Genomic DNA, 16,714 nt, shown 5'->3' with positions numbered 1-16,714 from the left:
GGGAGTGAGGGAGAGGAATGGACAGAGAGTGGGAGTGAGAGAGAGAGGAATGGACAGAGACAGTGGGAGTGAGGGAGAGAGGAATGGACAGAGACAGTGGGAGTGAGGGAGAGAGGAATGGACAGAGACAGTGGGAATGAGGGAGAGAGGAATGGACTGAGAGTGGGAGTGAGGGAGAGAGGAATGAACAGAGACAGTGGGAGTGAGGGAGAGAGGAATGGACAGAGACAGTGGGAGTGAGGGAGAGAGGAATGGACAGAGAGTGGGAGTGAGAGAGAGAGGAATGGACAGAGACAGTGGGAGTGAGGGAGAGAGGAATGAACAGAGACAGTGGGAATGAGGGAGAGAGGAATGGACAGAGACAGTGGGAGTGAGGGAGAGGAATGGACAGAGACAGTGGGAATGAGGGAGAGAGGAATGGACAGAGACAGTGGGAGTGAGGGAGAGGAATGGACAGAGACAGTGGGAGTGAGGGAGAGAGGAATGGACAGAGACAGTGGGAGTGAGGGAGAGAGGAATGGACAGAGACAGTGGGAGTGAGGGAGAGGAATGGACAGAGACAGTGGGAGTGAGGGAGAGAGGAATGGACAGAGACAGTGGGAGTGAGGGAGAGAGGAATGGACAGAGAGTGGGAGAGAGGAATGGACAGAGACAGTGGGAGTGAGGGAGAGAGGAATGGACAGAGACAGTGGGAGTGAGGGAGAGAGGAATGGACAGAGACAGTGGGAGTGAGGGAGAGGAATGGACAGAGACAGTGGGAGTGAGGGAGAGGAATGGACAGAGACAGTGGGAGTGAGGGAGAGGAATGGACAGAGACAGTGGGAGTGAGGGAGAGAGGAATGGACTGAGACAGTGGGAGTGAGGGAGAGGAATGGACTGAGACAGTGGGAGTGAGGGAGAGAGAAATGGACAGAGACAGTGGGAGTGAGGGAGAGAGGAATGGACTGAGACAGTGGGAGTGAGGGAGAGAGGAATGGACAGAGACAGTGGGAGTGAGGGAGAGAGGAATGGACAGAGACAGTGGGAGTGAGGGAGAGAGGAATGGACAGAGACAGTGGGAGTGAGGGAGAGGAATGGACAGAGACAGTGGGAGTGAGGGAGAGGAATGGACAGAGAGAGTGGGAGTGAGGGAGAGAGGAATGGACAGAGACAGTGGGAGTGAGGGAGAGAGGAATGGACAGAGACAGTGGGAGTGAGAGAGAGAGGAATGGACAGAGACAGTGAGAGAGAGGAATGGACTGAGACAGTGGGAGTGAGGGAGAGGAATGGACAGAGACAGTGGGAGTGAGGGAGAGAGGAATGGACAGAGACAGTGGGAGTGAGGGAGGGAGGAATGGACTGAGACAGTGGGAGTGAGGGAGAGAGGAATGGACAGAGACAGTGGGAGTGAGGGAGAGAGGAATGGACAGAGACAGTGGGAGTGAGGGAGAGAGGAATGAACAGAGACAGTGGGAGTGAGGGAGAGGAATGGACAGAGAGAGTGGGAGTGAGGGAGAGAGGAATGGACAGAGACAGTGGGAGTGAGGGAGAGGAATGGACAGAGAGTGGGAGTGAGAGAGAGAGGAATGGACAGAGACAGTGGGAGTGAGGGAGAGAGGAATGGACAGAGACAGTGGGAGTGAGGGAGAGAGGAATGGACAGAGACAGTGGGAGTGAGGGAGAGGAATGGACAGAGAGTGGGAGTGAGAGAGAGAGGAATGGACAGAGACAGTGGGAGTGAGGGAGAGAGGAATGGACAGAGACAGTGGGAGTGAGGGAGAGAGGAATGGACAGAGACAGTGGGAATGAGGGAGAGAGGAATGGACTGAGAGTGGGAGTGAGGGAGAGAGGAATGAACAGAGACAGTGGGAGTGAGGGAGAGAGGAATGGACAGAGACAGTGGGAGTGAGGGAGAGAGGAATGGACAGAGAGTGGGAGTGAGAGAGAGAGGAATGGACAGAGACAGTGGGAGTGAGGGAGAGAGGAATGAACAGAGACAGTGGGAATGAGGGAGAGAGGAATGGACAGAGACAGTGGGAGTGAGGGAGAGGAATGGACAGAGACAGTGGGAATGAGGGAGAGAGGAATGGACAGAGACAGTGGGAGTGAGGGAGAGGAATGGACAGAGACAGTGGGAGTGAGGGAGAGAGGAATGGACAGAGACAGTGGGAGTGAGGGAGAGAGGAATGGACAGAGACAGTGGGAGTGAGGGAGAGGAATGGACAGAGACAGTGGGAGTGAGGGAGAGAGGAATGGACAGAGACAGTGGGAGTGAGGGAGAGAGGAATGGACAGAGAGTGGGAGAGAGGAATGGACAGAGACAGTGGGAGTGAGGGAGAGAGGAATGGACAGAGACAGTGGGAATGAGGGAGAGAGGAATGGACTGAGACAGTGTGAGAGAGAAATGGACAGAGACAGTGGGAGTGAGGGAGAGAGGAATGGACAGAGACAGTGGGAGTGAGGGAGAGAGGAATGGACAGAGACAGTGGGAGTGAGGGAGAGGAATGGACAGAGACAGTGGGAGTGAGGGAGAGGAATGGACAGAGACAGTGGGAGTGAGGGAGAGGAATGGACAGAGACAGTGGGAGTGAGGGAGAGAGGAATGGACTGAGACAGTGGGAGTGAGGGAGAGGAATGGACTGAGACAGTGGGAGTGAGGGAGAGAGAAATGGACAGAGACAGTGGGAGTGAGGGAGAGAGGAATGGACTGAGACAGTGGGAGTGAGGGAGAGAGGAATGGACAGAGACAGTGGGAGTGAGGGAGAGAGGAATGGACAGAGACAGTGGGAGTGAGGGAGAGAGGAATGGACAGAGACAGTGGGAGTGAGGGAGAGGAATGGACAGAGACAGTGGGAGTGAGGGAGAGAGGAATGAACAGAGACAGTGGGAGTGAGAGAGAGAGGAATGGACAGAGACAGTGGGAGTGAGGGAGAGGAATGGACAGAGAGAGTGGGAGTGAGGGAGAGAGGAATGGACTGAGACAGTGGGAGTGAGAGAGAGAGGAATGGACAGAGACAGTGGGAGTGAGGGAAAACGAGGGGGTGAGAGAGAAACAGAAATGAACAACACTGGGACCCTGTGGCTTTGTGACATCTGTTTTAGCAGCCTCCTTCATCCTTCCCTCTCTATATTCCTCTCCTCCTCCACTCCTTCTCTCCCTCTGTCATTCCTCTGTAGTCTTCCTGGAGGGACGGAATAATTGAAGCAAGGGAGTGAGTGGGAGAACGAGGGAAAATTGCACTCCAAGATCTCTTAAATCTCTGCAGCGCTCTGCTAGACACACACACAGTGTGGCATCTATAAGTTGTTAGCCGTTAGCATCCTGGCTCCAGGAAAAGGCCATGCTGTGCTGCTGTTAAGCCCAGTGTCGGCTGTCAGTTTCTGGGCTTAGAGCTGCTGATTCGCCTGCCTTCTTGGGGCTACTCTCTCTCTCTCTCTCTCTGACAGTCTGCTTGGTGTGCAGTTCATTCTAAGAGGCTTGTCACACATACACACAGATGCCTGCTGGAAAGATCAAGTAGTGGCCTCCCTGCCCTGCATGCCAAGTTTGATACTCACCCACACCCACAGACACACACACAGACACACACACACACACTCACCCACACACACTCACCCACACCCACAGACACACACACAGACACACACACAGACACAGACACACACACAGACACAGACACACACACACACAGACACACAGACACACACACACACAGACACACACACAGACACAGACAGAGACACAGACACACACACTCACACAGAACTGTACTTGCATCCTCTCTGCAGTGTTCTGTTTGTACACCCTCTATCAGCAGACATTGTTTTTAAAGTTTATTTTTAGCGGTTTCCTTCACCCTGCTTCTCTGTGTGTGTGTGTGTGTGTGTGTGTGTGTGTGTGTGTGTGTGTGTGTGTGTGTGTGTGTGTGTGTGTGTGTGTGTGTGTGTGTGTGTGTGTGTGTGTGTGTGTGTGTGTGTGTGTGTGTGTTCTCAGATGCTCTCAGGCAGTAGTGTTAGGTAAACATGCCCCACAGCTCTCTCTGTGTGCCTGTCTGTCAGCCAGTCTGTTTTAGAATAAAGTATTTACACAACTGTCAGTCAATCTAGTTTACAGAGCTCTTCACAAAATAATGGTAGACCCAGACACATCTAAAACCCAGGATGTGTTCACACAAACAGCAAGCGGAGCAAACAGGTTCCAAGCTGACGCCTGGCTGATCTGGTGATATGATCCGGTTGGATGTGACTTTTATAAGACCGAGACGGCATGACAGTTAGTGTGTGTGTGTGTGTGTGTGTGTGTGTGTGTGTGTGTGTGTGTGTGTGTGTGTGTGTGTGTGTGTGTGTGTGTGTGTGTGTGTGTGGCGGCATAACTCCTGTCTGCCATATGGCTAATCCATCTGCCCTCCTTCGACCTGGACAGAACCAAAACCAGCAAGCCAGGCAGCAGGAAGGGAGCCAAGAGGAACCAGAACCAGGGAGCCAAGCAGTAGGAAGTCAGCCAAGAGGAACCAGAATCAGGGAGCCAGGCAGCAGGAAGGCAGCCAAGAGGAACCAGAACCAGGGAACCAAGAGAAATCAGAAGCAGGGAGCCAGGCAGCAGGAAGGGAGCCAAGAGGGACCAGAACCAGGGAGCCAGGCAGCAGGAAGGGAGCCAAGAGGGACCAGAACCAGGGAGCCAGGCGGCAGGAAGGCAGCCAAGAGGAACCAGAACTAGGGAGCCAGGCAGTAGGAAGGCAGCCAAGAGGAACCAGAACCAGGGAGCCAGGCAGCAGGAAGGGAGCCAAGAGGAACCAGAACCAGGGAGCCAGGCAGCAGAAAGGGAGCCAAGAGAGACTAGAACCAGGGAGCCAGGCAGCAGGAAGGGAGCCAAGAGAAACCAGAACCAGGGAGCCAGGCAGCAGGAAGGGAGCCAAGAGGCTGACTAACATGGCTGTATGTGGGCAGGATGTTGGGACTGGGATTCTGGGATCGGTTCTCTGCAAGATGCTGCTGCTGTAGCAAAATCTGTGTGTGTGCGTGTTTGTGTGTGTGTTTGTTTGTGTGTGTAGGAGGGAGATTATGCTGAGTTGTCTTTGTACAGAAGACCATATGTCTGGCTCTCACGGTTGTGCCACCCCCTGCCCTGCACCACCCTGCACTGCCTGTCTCAATAAAAGATAGATGTTATTATAGGGAATGTGAATTAAAGCTTCCATGTTTGGGCACTCCTCTCCTTTGCATAGAAATATGATTAACAGAATGTATAGACATGGTTGTTTCTCCCTTGTGATGCTTCATGGGTGCACCGTAATGGTGTCTGTCTGGATTGTGTACATCTGTGGGCTGTTAGTACTCAGAGCACATAGAAAGGTTGTGGTGATCAGCATCACAGAATGTAACATTCCAAAAACAGCCCTGGATGGTGGATTGGCTGGCTTACAAAGAACCAGTCGTCTCATGGGGATGCTCAGTGGATTCCCTCTCTGTACCCAGGACTTCCCAGACTACCCAGTTCCTCAGACTGTGCTGGGGCCAGGGCTGGTTGGGGAGGTGTGGGGGATGGGGCTTGATGGAGACGTGGTGGTGAGGGTGGAGGGTGTGGAGGGGGGGGGGGTTGAAGCTGATAGCCTATGAATGTGCAGGCTTGGAGGGGAGGGTAGTGGTGGTGAGGGGGGTTAAGGACTAGGGGGATCCTTTGTGGCCTTTCGCCAACCCCCTCATGCACTCTAATGCAACACACACACACACAAACACAAACACAGGACGAATCCTTGGAACTCCTAAGCCTGAATGAAAGGGGTGCCCCCCCCCCCCCCACTCTATATTAATTAATCCGCGATACGGTCTCCCCCAGCAACCCAGGCCACGCCCTGTTCTTTTGTCCAAGGACATCTGAGCCCATCTGTGTGAGAAACTAATCCTACTCACGACACACACCCCGTGGAGTGCCTGTGTGTGTGTGTGTGTGTGTGTGTGTGTGTGTGTGTGTGTGTGTGTGTGTGTGTGTGTGTGTGTGTCTGTGTGTGTGTGTGTGTGTGTGTGTGTGTGTGTGTGTGTGTGTGTGTGTGTGTGTGTGTGTGCGCGTGTGTGTGTGTGTTTGTTTGTTTGTAGGCGGTTGTCCCCCCAAACTGCTATCCTACCTCACCAAAAAGGGATTCATCAGGAAACAAATTATACAGCATTAATTTGAGATTACTGTTTCTTAACAAAGTCCAAACATTAACCAGCATATTCATGTGTACAAAACATTATTCTACATAGCTCACATATTCTGAAATGAAACCGCATATTAATATATACATAGATATCATGAAACAGAATAATAAAGAACAGACATGATACAGATTGATCTGTCAGTTCTGTTCTGTATAGAATCTACCATCACATTGACAGGATCTGCAGCATTTAGGTTTGCGATCCACCACTAATCACATTGGCAACATGAAAGAGTGAGATTAAACAGAGCGCTGCTTGGTGTGAAGAGTGTCTGTGGGATGATGAGAGATGGTGTCTGTCCTTAGGGGGTTGTGACACACATCAAAGACTGTAACACAATGGAGAGAGCTCACTCATCGAAGACTGTGTATTATGATAGAGATAGCTCACTGCCTGGTTGTTTCTGCCTGCACTGATGTGGAGGAAGCTGTTCTCTATGGACAAAGGCTGAGTGGGTTTATGGCAGACCTTCAGAGCATGGTTGCTGGTTCAAGCCCATTCCCAAGGCACATGTTAGCACTGGTTTTAAATAGTACTGGTGTAGTTTGTTCATACTGTTATTACACAGTGTTCTATTCAGGCCCAGTCCCTAAAGGAAACACCATGTGATCAGTGGCAGGGACTAACTCCCTCAGGTTGGAAGAAACCTACTCTCAACTCCTCATTGTCTTTGCTACCAGAATGTTAACTATAGTCTTGTCTCTGCTCTTCATGCTGCTTCAGTCCTTACCAGAACAATATGTCTGTCTTGGTTCAGAGTGTAGCCAGGGTTACCAGAACAATATGTTTGTCTTGGTTCAGAGTGTAGCCAGGGTTACCAGAACAATATGTCTGTCTTGGTTCAGAGTGTAGCCAGGGTTACCAGAACGATATGTCTGTCTTGGTTCAGAGTGTAGCCAGGGTTACCAGAACAATATGTCTGTCTTGGTTCAGAGTGTAGCCAGGGTTACCAGAACAATATGTCTGTCTTGGTTCAGAGTGTAGCCAGGGTTACCAGAACAATATGTCTGTCTTGGTTCAGAGTGTAGCCAGGGTTACCAGAACAATATGTCTGTCTTGGTTCAGAGTGTAGCCAGGGTTACCAGAACAATATGTCTGTCTTGGTTCAGAGTGCAGCCAGGGTTATCATAACAATATGTCTGTCTTGGTTCAGAAGAGTGTAGCCAGGGTTACCAGAACAATATGTCTGTCTTGGTTCAGAGTGTAGCCAGGGTTACCAGAACAATATGTCTGTCTTGGTTCAGAGTGTAGCCAGGGTTATCATAACAATATGTCTGTCTTGGTTCAGAGTGTAGCCAGGGTTATCATAACAATATGTCTGTCTTGGTTCAGAGTGTAGCCAGGGTTATCATAACAATATGTCTGTCTTGGTTCAGAGTGTAGCCAGGGTTACCAGAACAATATGTCTGTCTTGGTTCAGAGTGTAGCCAGGGTTACCAGAACAATATGTCTGTCTTGGTTCAGAGTGTAGCCAGGGTTATCATAACAATATGTCTGTCTTGGTTCAGAAGAGTGTAGCCAGGGTTACCAGAACAATATGTCTGTCTTGGTTCAGAGTGTAGCCAGGGTTACCAGAACAATATGTCTGTCTTGGTTCAGAGTGTAGCCAGGGTTATCATAACAATATGTCTGTCTTGGTTCAGAGTGTAGCCAGGGTTATCATAACAATATGTCTGTCTTGGTTCAGAGTGTAGCCAGGGTTACCAGAACAATATGTCTGTCTTGGTTCAGAGTGTAGCCAGGGTTATCATAACAATATGTCTGTCTTGGTACAGAGTGTAGCCAGGGTTACCAGAACAATATGTCTGTCTTGGTTCAGAGTGTAGCCAGGGTTACCAGAACAATATGTCTGTCTTGGTTCAGAGTGTAGCCAGGGTTACCAGAACAATATGTCTGTCTTGGTTCAGAGTGTAGCCAGGGTTACCAGAACAATATGTCTGTCTTGGTTCAGAGTGTAGCCAGGGTTACCATAACAATATGTCTGTCTTGGTTCAGAGTGTAGCCAGGGTTACCAGAACAATATGTCTGTCTTGGTTCAGAGTGTAGCCAGGGTTACCATAACAATATGTCTGTCTTGGTTCAGAGTGTAGCCAGGGTTATCATAACAATATGTCTGTCTTGGTTCAGAGTGTAGCCAGGGTTATCATAACAATATGTCTGTCTTGGTTCAGAGTGTAGCCAGGGTTATCATAACAATATGTCTGTCTTGGTTCAGAGTGTAGCCAGGGTTACCAGAACAATATGTCTGTCTTGGTTCAGAGTGTAGCCAGGGTTACCAGAACAATATGTCTGTCTTGGTTCAGAGTGTAGCCAGCGTTACCGGAACGATATGTCTGTCTTGGTTCAGAGTGTAGCCAGGGTTACCAGAACAATATGTCTGTCTTGGTTCAGAGTGTAGCCAGGGTTACCAGAACAATATGTCTGTCTTGGTTCAGAGTGTAGCCAGGGTTACCAGAACAATATGTCTGTCTTGGTTCAGAGTGTAGCCAGGGTTACCAGAACAATATGTTTGTCTTGGTTCAGAGTGTAGCCAGGGTTATCAGAACAATATGTCTGTCTTGGTTCAGAAGAGTGTAGCCAGGGTTATCATAACAATATGTCTGTCTTGGTTCAGAGTGTAGCCAGGGTTACCAGAACAATATGTCTGTCTTGGTTCAGAGTGTAGCCAGGGTTACCAGAACGATATGTCTGTCTTGGTTCAGAGTGTAGCCAGGGTTACCAGAACAATATGTCTGTCTTGGTTCAGAGTGTAGCCAGGGTTACCAGAACAATATGTCTGTCTTGGTTCAGAGTGTAGCCAGGGTTACCAGAACAATATGTCTGTCTTGGTTCAGAGTGTAGCCAGGGTTACCAGAACAATATGTCTGTCTTGGTTCAGAGTGTAGCCAGGGTTACCAGAACAATATGTCTGTCTTGGTTCAGAGTGTAGCCAGGGTTACCAGAACAATATGTCTGTCTTGGTTCAGAGTGTAGCCAGGGAACAGTTCTTAGTGGACCTTGCAGTGTCAGAAATCCTTTGGTGTCCTCAGCCTTCAGTGACAGCTAGCCTCTCAGCGGGTTGCTAACGCTCGCGGATCACTCTGTCTGTCACGTCTGTCACTCCAAGATGTGACAGCGGACTTCCTGGGGTCAGACAAGGCTCTGTCTCTGTGTGTGTGTGTGTGTGTGTGTGTGTGTGTGTGTGTGTGTGTGTGTGTGTGTGTGTGTGTGTGTGTGTGTGTGTGTGTGTGTGTGTGTGTGTGTGTGTGTGTGTGTGTGTGTGTGTGTGTGTGTGTGTGTGTGTGTGTGTGTGTGTGTGTGTGTGTGTGTGTGTGTGTGTGTGTGTGTGTGTGTGTGTGTGTGTGTGTGTGTGTGGGCCAGCAACCAACACTGTTCCCTAGAATATGTACAAATCATAGCCTATTAGCCCGTAAAGGATTTTTTAAATAAATGCTTTAAAATGCACTTTCTATTCCCAAAGGCCACAAAATGTCTCATTTCCATCCGTCTTTCAATTAGCAACTCATTGGGTGAGTTACAGGGACCAATCCAGCCCTACTTATCAGTGCAGATCAAGGCGAGGATACTATTGGGATGTCCTGCTGGGAAGCCAGGTGAACAGACCTTACAGCCCATTAATCACTACTCTGACTGATCAATAAAGTGCCAAAGTGGAGCAATAACCAGCTGACACAGCACTAACCCTGAGGACCGGAAACAACCCATTACCCTGCTGCTTGTAATCCAATCTGCCTGCCAGATAAACCCAGCTCCATCTCAACCAGCCCTCTCTGTCTCTCAGCCGTTTGGCTGAACAGTTTCACCCAGTTCAAATCACAGCACGCCCGGCTAAATGACTCCAACTAATACATTCACTCAGAATCACTGCAAACAGGTCTCATTTTAGTGTGGCCTTTCTCTGGCCCTGTTAATCATGTTAAGTACGGTAAATACATCTCTGGTGGTACTGTGACACCAGTATTAGTCATCGTCAGCCGTGGAACACTGATACTTTAATTAGATAAACATTTTATTGAGATAAAGGTCTGGTGAGCAAAGATATTTTCCATAGAGATAAGAACATTAGACTGTACATGCAGTACTGCAACAGAGAGAGCATGTTGGATATGTTACGACTGATACAATGGGTATTTAAGATTAAGTCAACACACGAGTTAGAGGACAGTTTGGTCAAAACTAGTGTTTAGGGATAGAATGCAACATAAATCACAGAATCCTCTTTCTCTAGATTGTAGAATCATAAGAAGCCCAGTGCATTCAGTCAGTGTTCTACCATTTTAGAACCAGCACAGCCAATGGAATGTGATGTTACAGTGTAGTGAGCCCCCCCTCCCCTTCATGTGAAATCAATTACAGTTTATTTTTATTTAACTAGGCAAGTCAGTGAAGAACACATTCTTATTTACAATGACGGCCTACCCCGGACAACGCTGGGCCAATTGTGCGCCGCCCTATGGGACTCCCAATCATGGAGATACAGCCTGGAATCGAACCAGGGTCTGTAGTGACACCTCTAGCACTGAGATGCAGTGCCTTAGACCGCTGCGCCACTCGGGAGCCCAGTAGTGGATGAATGAAGTGGAAACAAGAGTAGCTCAACGTTTGCTTACACAGCTCAGTGTAGACTCTTACACTTTGACAAAAAGAACAGGCGACAGATGATGGCAGTGTACCGGAGCTAAAATAAGATGTTCATTTTGACGTTCCTTTGGTCTGAGTAGCAGACAGAGCCACAGAGGTGCAGTATGTGTTCTGGTTCAATCACATCTCCCAGGCACCTTAACAAAGGAGACAGATCAACAACTACCTTCATGATATAGCACTTTGTGACATCTGCTGATGTCATTTATACATTTGATTGATATACGGTGGCATCATGTGAATTAGATACAAAATGATCTAATTTATGTCTACATATAAAAAGTCATGGCCTTAGAGACACTTCTGTACTGTTGATGGGTAAATAGTATGAGAGTCATTTCCACATTCCCATGTCATCTCACATGTTACAGCATATTATAATATCTCCAACGCCCAAAAACAGCATGTGTATAAAACTAGCAGAACAAAAGAAACATGTTACAGTATTGTCAGTATTAATACAACACACACAGGATAACTAAGCAATGTAATATGGCTGTTCTGAACAAGGCACAGCAGTAGTGTTTCTTCACAGACCAACAATATGAACAACACACATTAAAACATCACAGTCAGTGTCACTCCCTTTTACCTCACTACATCAAGTTACCTCACGGTTAAAGTACAGTTTAGTTCATTTCTTAGCAGTTGAAATATTAGTGAACACAATATACACAGTGTAGAAATGCTATGAGGTTTCAAGCAGATTTACATTAAGAAGAGCTGTACGATACACATCACATTCCATTGGCTGTGCTGGTTCTAAAATGGTAGAGGTGCGATTAGAAAATATTGTTTTCAATCAAAACGTAACAGTGAATTCAGACTTCATTATGGGGCATCTCTGGTGTCCTTTCACCAGATGTGGAGCCAGCATACTAAACTGTATCTAACAGTGCAGTGCTTAGTTGAGTGACACAGAGTTGTATTTCTAGTGCAGACTGACCAACAGTTATATCCTTCATTTATATTGCACTGACAGTACACACCCTTTACAGGAGACAGGACAGCTAAATGGAACCAGGACTCAGTGTTCTTGCAGCAGCCCTCCATCCATCAGAGGCCTTGTGTTAGAACAGGGATGTCTATCTCTATGCCAGACATGCGTGAGCGTGTGGAGTAGCGGTGGCCTACGTAGCTGGGGGCGTAGCCCACCTGAGAGGGGGCATAACTCTGGGACGGGGCATAGCTGTAAGCCTGGTTCTGCCCCACCTCTGACCCATACCCCTCCGGGGCTGACATCTGGGACATATAGACCTGCTGGGGCTGCTGGGCGACACTGTGAGGGTAGCCCTGGGAGGGAGCGTAGGGCTGGGCATCCATCACAGTGGGGACGTACCCCTGTGGAGGGAAGGTCTGAGGGGGGCCGTAGACGGGGGAGGGGGGGTACCCGTTGGCTGTGAGGGGCTGGGTGGAGAGGGAGTTAGGGAGTGTGGGTAGAGGCAGCCAGAAGGGAGAAGGTAGCTTCTTACACATGCAGTACCACATGAACATCAGCAGGGCAGCGAGCATGAGGCCGCCGGAACAGCCGATGGCCACGTAGACCGCGAACCCGTCTGAGAAGATGCGGTCGTACTTGATGTTCATCTCCTTGGTCCGGAACAGGAACCACACGGAGGGCGCCAGGGCGATAGCACCGCCCAGGAACAGGAACATCCCAGCCACTAGGTGGCAGCCTGCGCTGTTGACCAGACAGCGGGTACTCTTGATGTCTGTCTCAGCCTTATCAGAGCAGCAGCAGGTCTTAGACATGCCTGCCATACACAGCACCAGGGCCAGGGAGCCAAACAGTAGCCCAGTCGGCAGGCAGAACTGGAGCAGTCTCAGGTCCAACTGGTCCACTTTAGAATACCACTGTGGGGAGAAGGAATAAATGAGAAATGATTTATGCAAATCTTAAATGGCACCCTGTTTCCTGTATAGTGCACTACTTTAGAGCCCTATGTGGCAGTGCACCATATGGGGGGAATATGGGATGCTGTATGTCCTTATGATTGTGCGATCATCAGACCCGTACCTCTGAGTCATAGTAGTAGCAGCCAGAGTAACCATCTTGTTTCACACACTTGGCCCACAGGCCGTCATAGACGCTGATGTTCTTGGCGTTTTTGTTGAAGGTGACAAGTCGTGTCACTCGCCACTGTGGGATCAGCGCCGCCACAGCGATGCCGCCCACGGAGATGAAGGCAATGATGAAGGAGAAGGCATTGGTGGCATGGATGTCCCGGCACGTCATAGCCGCCGCTGACAGGAAGTGATGTCAACAGGACTTCCTGTTCTTTTGGATAAAGAGAGAAGGGGAAAATATGGGAGATCAGTACTCAGTCAGATGAACTGGTCATCCAGATTTAGAGGCCTGTTTACTTCTGAATATAAATATGTGACAGAGCATTTCCTATTTTGCATGGCAGGGAGACCTTTCTGCTTGACAACAATCCACAGCATTACACTGTACTCTTGAAAACAGCATCAAAGTTTACGCCACTGAGGGAGGTGACCCAGCTACGGGCAAACCCCTTATGTTCCTATTCACCAACACAGCTGACCTAGAATCTGCATGTGACTGAAAACAATGCTCTCATTTCATTGGAACTCAGACACTTACAAACTAAGCCTATTAAGCAAGTACTGTAGTACTACTCCACAACAGGGGCTGTCCAGAAAAACAATGGACAATAGACTGGTCAACCCTTTACTACCGTTGACAATGGTTGTTGCGCCGTAATGCTTCTCAATGCAGTAAACTCAATTGTCTCAAAGTAGAATCAGTTATTTATTTACCAAAGTGTAACTGGCTGATATTGTTTACAGCGCTGGAATATAACGTTAACTTACTGTGTGGATGTTCTATTGAGCAGACTGGCATAACATGACAGACATGTAATAAGAATTCAGTAGTGAATGTTGTAGTCAGTGCGCAACAAGCTAATTAGCTAGCTATCATTCAATTAGCTAGTTAGCCTACTAACTTACTTTAGTTGTTCTCCCCGTATGCTTGTGAAGTTGTGGATATGTAATTTAGCTGTGATGTCTTCTACATGCAGTTGTTCAAACAATGTTGATACAAGCTAGCAATCATTAACCAGCTGACTAGCTAGCTAATAATAAGTTAGCAACAGCTAGCTAACGTTAGCTAGAAACCTGTTGCGCCCTGGATTGTCGAAAAGACGAGACTAGCTAGCTAAACGCTAGAGCTCACAGAAGCTCAACTGATTCTATGAAAAAGAGAGGTCGAACTTCATACCTTTGATTTTTGTAACGTTAACGCGTTTATTAGGGAGAAATCGTAGCCATTCCAATTTGTTGTTGAGTTTTTCAGTTCCAAGGAGCGGTTTCCCGTCCGTAGCTCTTGCGCGTCCCCGTGGTTGGCAAGAGAATGTGACGTCACCCGCGCGTTCATATTCACATTGTACTGGCCTGGGTCTGTGTGGTTGCTGATGACAGACAGCGCACTTTATTCAATGTATATGAATATACATGGTTGGATGATTTAAAAATATATATATACAAAAAAAGAGAGAAAATAATGACTAATGACCCATCCACCTTTCTTTCTAATGTCTTGCAGGGTGATGTCCAGATCCACATGATCTATAAATCAGCAGGACAAGAGGCAGCAGCTTACTTCCTTCCTAATGGTAAGGTATCTGCTGTAAGAGTTATGAGGGGTGGATTCAATTAAACAAACTATTGGAAAACTGATAAATGAAATAAATATTGCAAAACTGTTAGTTTTGGCCACACAATCTGATTGGTTACCATGAGTTGCAGCTGAACTAATATCCAGTATCAGAGCCTTAGGCCTACAGAAACACATAAGCCTGAGTAAACATAATATAGAACTGCATAGCTTGGTTACTGTTAGATGTGGAGAATGTTATAACCCTATACGCTAACAAACAATAATACATTAACCCTCCTTTGTTTTTGTTTTTCCCCAGTTGACATCCCAGAGCCTCCTTTCCCCAGCCCTCCATTTCCTGGGTCAAAGGTCGTCCACAGGAGGAAGAAGAGACAGGTGAGTGAGAACTGTGGAATGCCCCAGGTTTTCCTCCTACTATCTTTATGGTCACAGTTATGGATGAGTCATAATTTACTGTAACTGGGGAAGGAATGCTGAGAAAGGACTCATCTTGAGTTCAGTCGTGTGTGTGTGTGTGTGTGTGTGTGTGTGTGTGTGTGTGTGTGTGTGTTTGAGAGCGTGTGTGTGTTCTATATAATTGTGCATGCTTATGTGTGTCTGTATGAGTGTGTTGGAGATAATTAAATAATGCTCTGCGTGTTCTCCACGTTGTTGACTTTGCATTCTGTATGTTAATTCACTGAGGTAGAAATGAAGGTGATTTCCTTGTCACCCCTCTCATCCTCTTCTTATAAAATATTCACGATGTGAGTGAAGGTTGTTCTCTGTGGCTCCTCATCCTCCACTGCCTGCAGACAGACAAACTGGTGTGGATGTGTCTGTATCTCTCTCTCTCTCTCTCTCTCTCTCTCTCTGTTCTCTTGCTTTTTTCTCTCTTTCTTCCCTGAGAGCAATATAGACGGGGTTTACAGGAAAGCACAGACAGACTTGATGCGGTTGAAACATTCCATCATCCCAGCATCATTCTTCCTGTTTCTATGATGGGTTTTGGTAGAAACAGTCATCATACAAATATAATGTTTTTACAGTAAGAAAGAGAGTTTTAATGCGTGTGTGTGTGTGTGTGTGTTAGATCCATTGAAGCTTACATTCTGCTATGTGTTGCTCTCGTAGGCCCCACGGGTTGGAGGCAGTGTGGCCGAGGAGACCAAGTACATCGAGCTGATGGTGATCAACGACCATCTGATGGTGAGAGCAGTCTGTCTGTGTGTGTTTATGATTGTGTGTGTGTGCTCTTTCTTTCACGGATGTTACCCCCAATAAAGAAGCTAGGATTTCAGGTATAAGGCTGACTATCTCTCTCTTTCTCTCTTTCTCCAGTATAAAAAGCATCGTCTTTCTGTTGGTCAGACGAATAACTACGCTAAGTCTGTGGTCAATATGGCTGATATGGTAAGTTACCTAAACATCATCTTTTTGGTATTGGATATTTTGTCAGCGAGCAGTGGCTACCTCGCCTCCATGAGCTACATGAGCCTAGAGACAGTAGACTCATCTGGTCTTTAGAATCTCGACCGATCAAGGGCGGAATCTTCAGTGTCACCGTCTGCAACGATAACTGGTCTCCTCAGCCCCGTCTGTCTGCTGTGCTGCTGAAATCTGATAGGCCCGTTGCAGAGGAACAGGGTCACATTTGAAAGCTGATAGGCTGGTGGAAAAGGTTCATATCTGTTTGCGTGCCCTTGAGATTTAGTGATGACATAAAAAGGATGCTATATATGGAATGGTGTGTGTTGGATAGATGTTTTGTTTTAAGAATAGAACTGAGTGTCCCTGTCCACTGTGCATTGTTGATTTAAATGGAATGTTCTTGGCTTACTGTGCAACCACAAACAGACAAGCAGACAGGCCTAAATACAGACAACAGTGACCCTTCCTGTACCCTCCCTCTCCTCAGTCCATCCCTCGCTCCTCTCTGTGCACCTGAGCCTAAAAACAAACAACAATCATCCCCTCCCTTCCTCTCCTCCATCAATCCTCTCCTTTCTCCCCTCTCCATCTCTGTCCATGTGAGACTACTGCTGGAATTCAGCTAAATCAATCAGTCTTTACGGGTGTCCTTTCCTCCCTCCCTTCACCGTCTCCGCTGTTTATCTGGGCAGTCAAACAGGTTGTTTAATAGATTTTCATCCTATTCAGGCAAACATGTTCTCTCACTGTGCCACTCGCCACTCGCCCCCATTGTGTCCTTTGAAGAGACTATTAGCCTCTGTTGATTCTGTCTGGCCACGGAGCAGTGTTCTCATAACCTGC

General features: G+C 47.9%; 2 protein-coding genes across 7 annotated transcripts in view; one reads left to right on the top strand and one right to left on the bottom strand.

Moving 5' to 3' along the window:
• Positions 1 to 16,714, top strand: part of LOC115187145 (disintegrin and metalloproteinase domain-containing protein 22) — a 115,381-nt gene that overhangs the window by 75,826 nt on the left and 22,841 nt on the right. For 3 of the 4 annotated variants that reach the window (XM_029746313.1, XM_029746314.1, XM_029746316.1), the window contains exons 7-10: positions 14,387 to 14,456; positions 14,760 to 14,836; positions 15,575 to 15,649; positions 15,782 to 15,853. In XM_029746313.1, coding sequence (XP_029602173.1) covers positions 14,387 to 14,456; positions 14,760 to 14,836; positions 15,575 to 15,649; positions 15,782 to 15,853 — 294 coding nt within the window. Of the gene's footprint in view, positions 1 to 14,239; positions 14,282 to 14,386; positions 14,457 to 14,759; positions 14,837 to 15,574; positions 15,650 to 15,781; positions 15,854 to 16,714 lie in introns of those variants that run through there. The other variant, XM_029746319.1, reaches the window with a different exon arrangement.
• LOC115187212 (claudin-12) lies at positions 10,166 to 14,205 on the bottom strand. Of its 3 annotated transcripts, none has more exons than XM_029746324.1 (3): positions 14,063 to 14,205; positions 12,836 to 13,096; positions 10,166 to 12,672 (listed from the first exon to the last, which is right to left on the bottom strand). In XM_029746324.1, the coding sequence occupies exons 2-3, from the start codon at positions 13,052 to 13,054 to the stop codon at positions 11,875 to 11,877; spliced, it is 1,017 nt and encodes a 338-aa protein (XP_029602184.1). In that variant the 5' UTR covers positions 13,055 to 13,096; positions 14,063 to 14,205; the 3' UTR covers positions 10,166 to 11,874. The 3 variants fall into 3 exon arrangements, with proteins under 3 accessions (XP_029602184.1, XP_029602190.1, XP_029602200.1); XM_029746330.1 differs by having other exon boundaries at positions 12,836 to 13,091; XM_029746340.1 differs by lacking the exon at positions 14,063 to 14,205 and adding an exon at positions 13,792 to 14,038.

This window comes from Salmo trutta, chromosome 3, assembly GCF_901001165.1.
Source record: "Salmo trutta chromosome 3, fSalTru1.1, whole genome shotgun sequence".
Lineage (NCBI taxonomy): Eukaryota > Metazoa > Chordata > Actinopteri > Salmoniformes > Salmonidae > Salmo > Salmo trutta.
The sequence above is the reverse complement of the archived record's forward strand: the minus strand, read 5'-3'. Positions and strand labels throughout refer to the sequence as shown.

Bases quoted from the DNA above. Each gene is read 5' to 3' on its own strand.
- LOC115187212 (XM_029746324.1), bottom strand. From the start codon at position 13,054: ATGACGTGCCGGGACATCCATGCCACCAATGCCTTCTCCTTCATCATT. The intron at 12,673-12,835 runs GTACGGGTCTGA...TTCTCCCCACAG, and splicing joins GCTACTACTATGACTCAGAG to TGGTATTCTAAAGTGGACCA.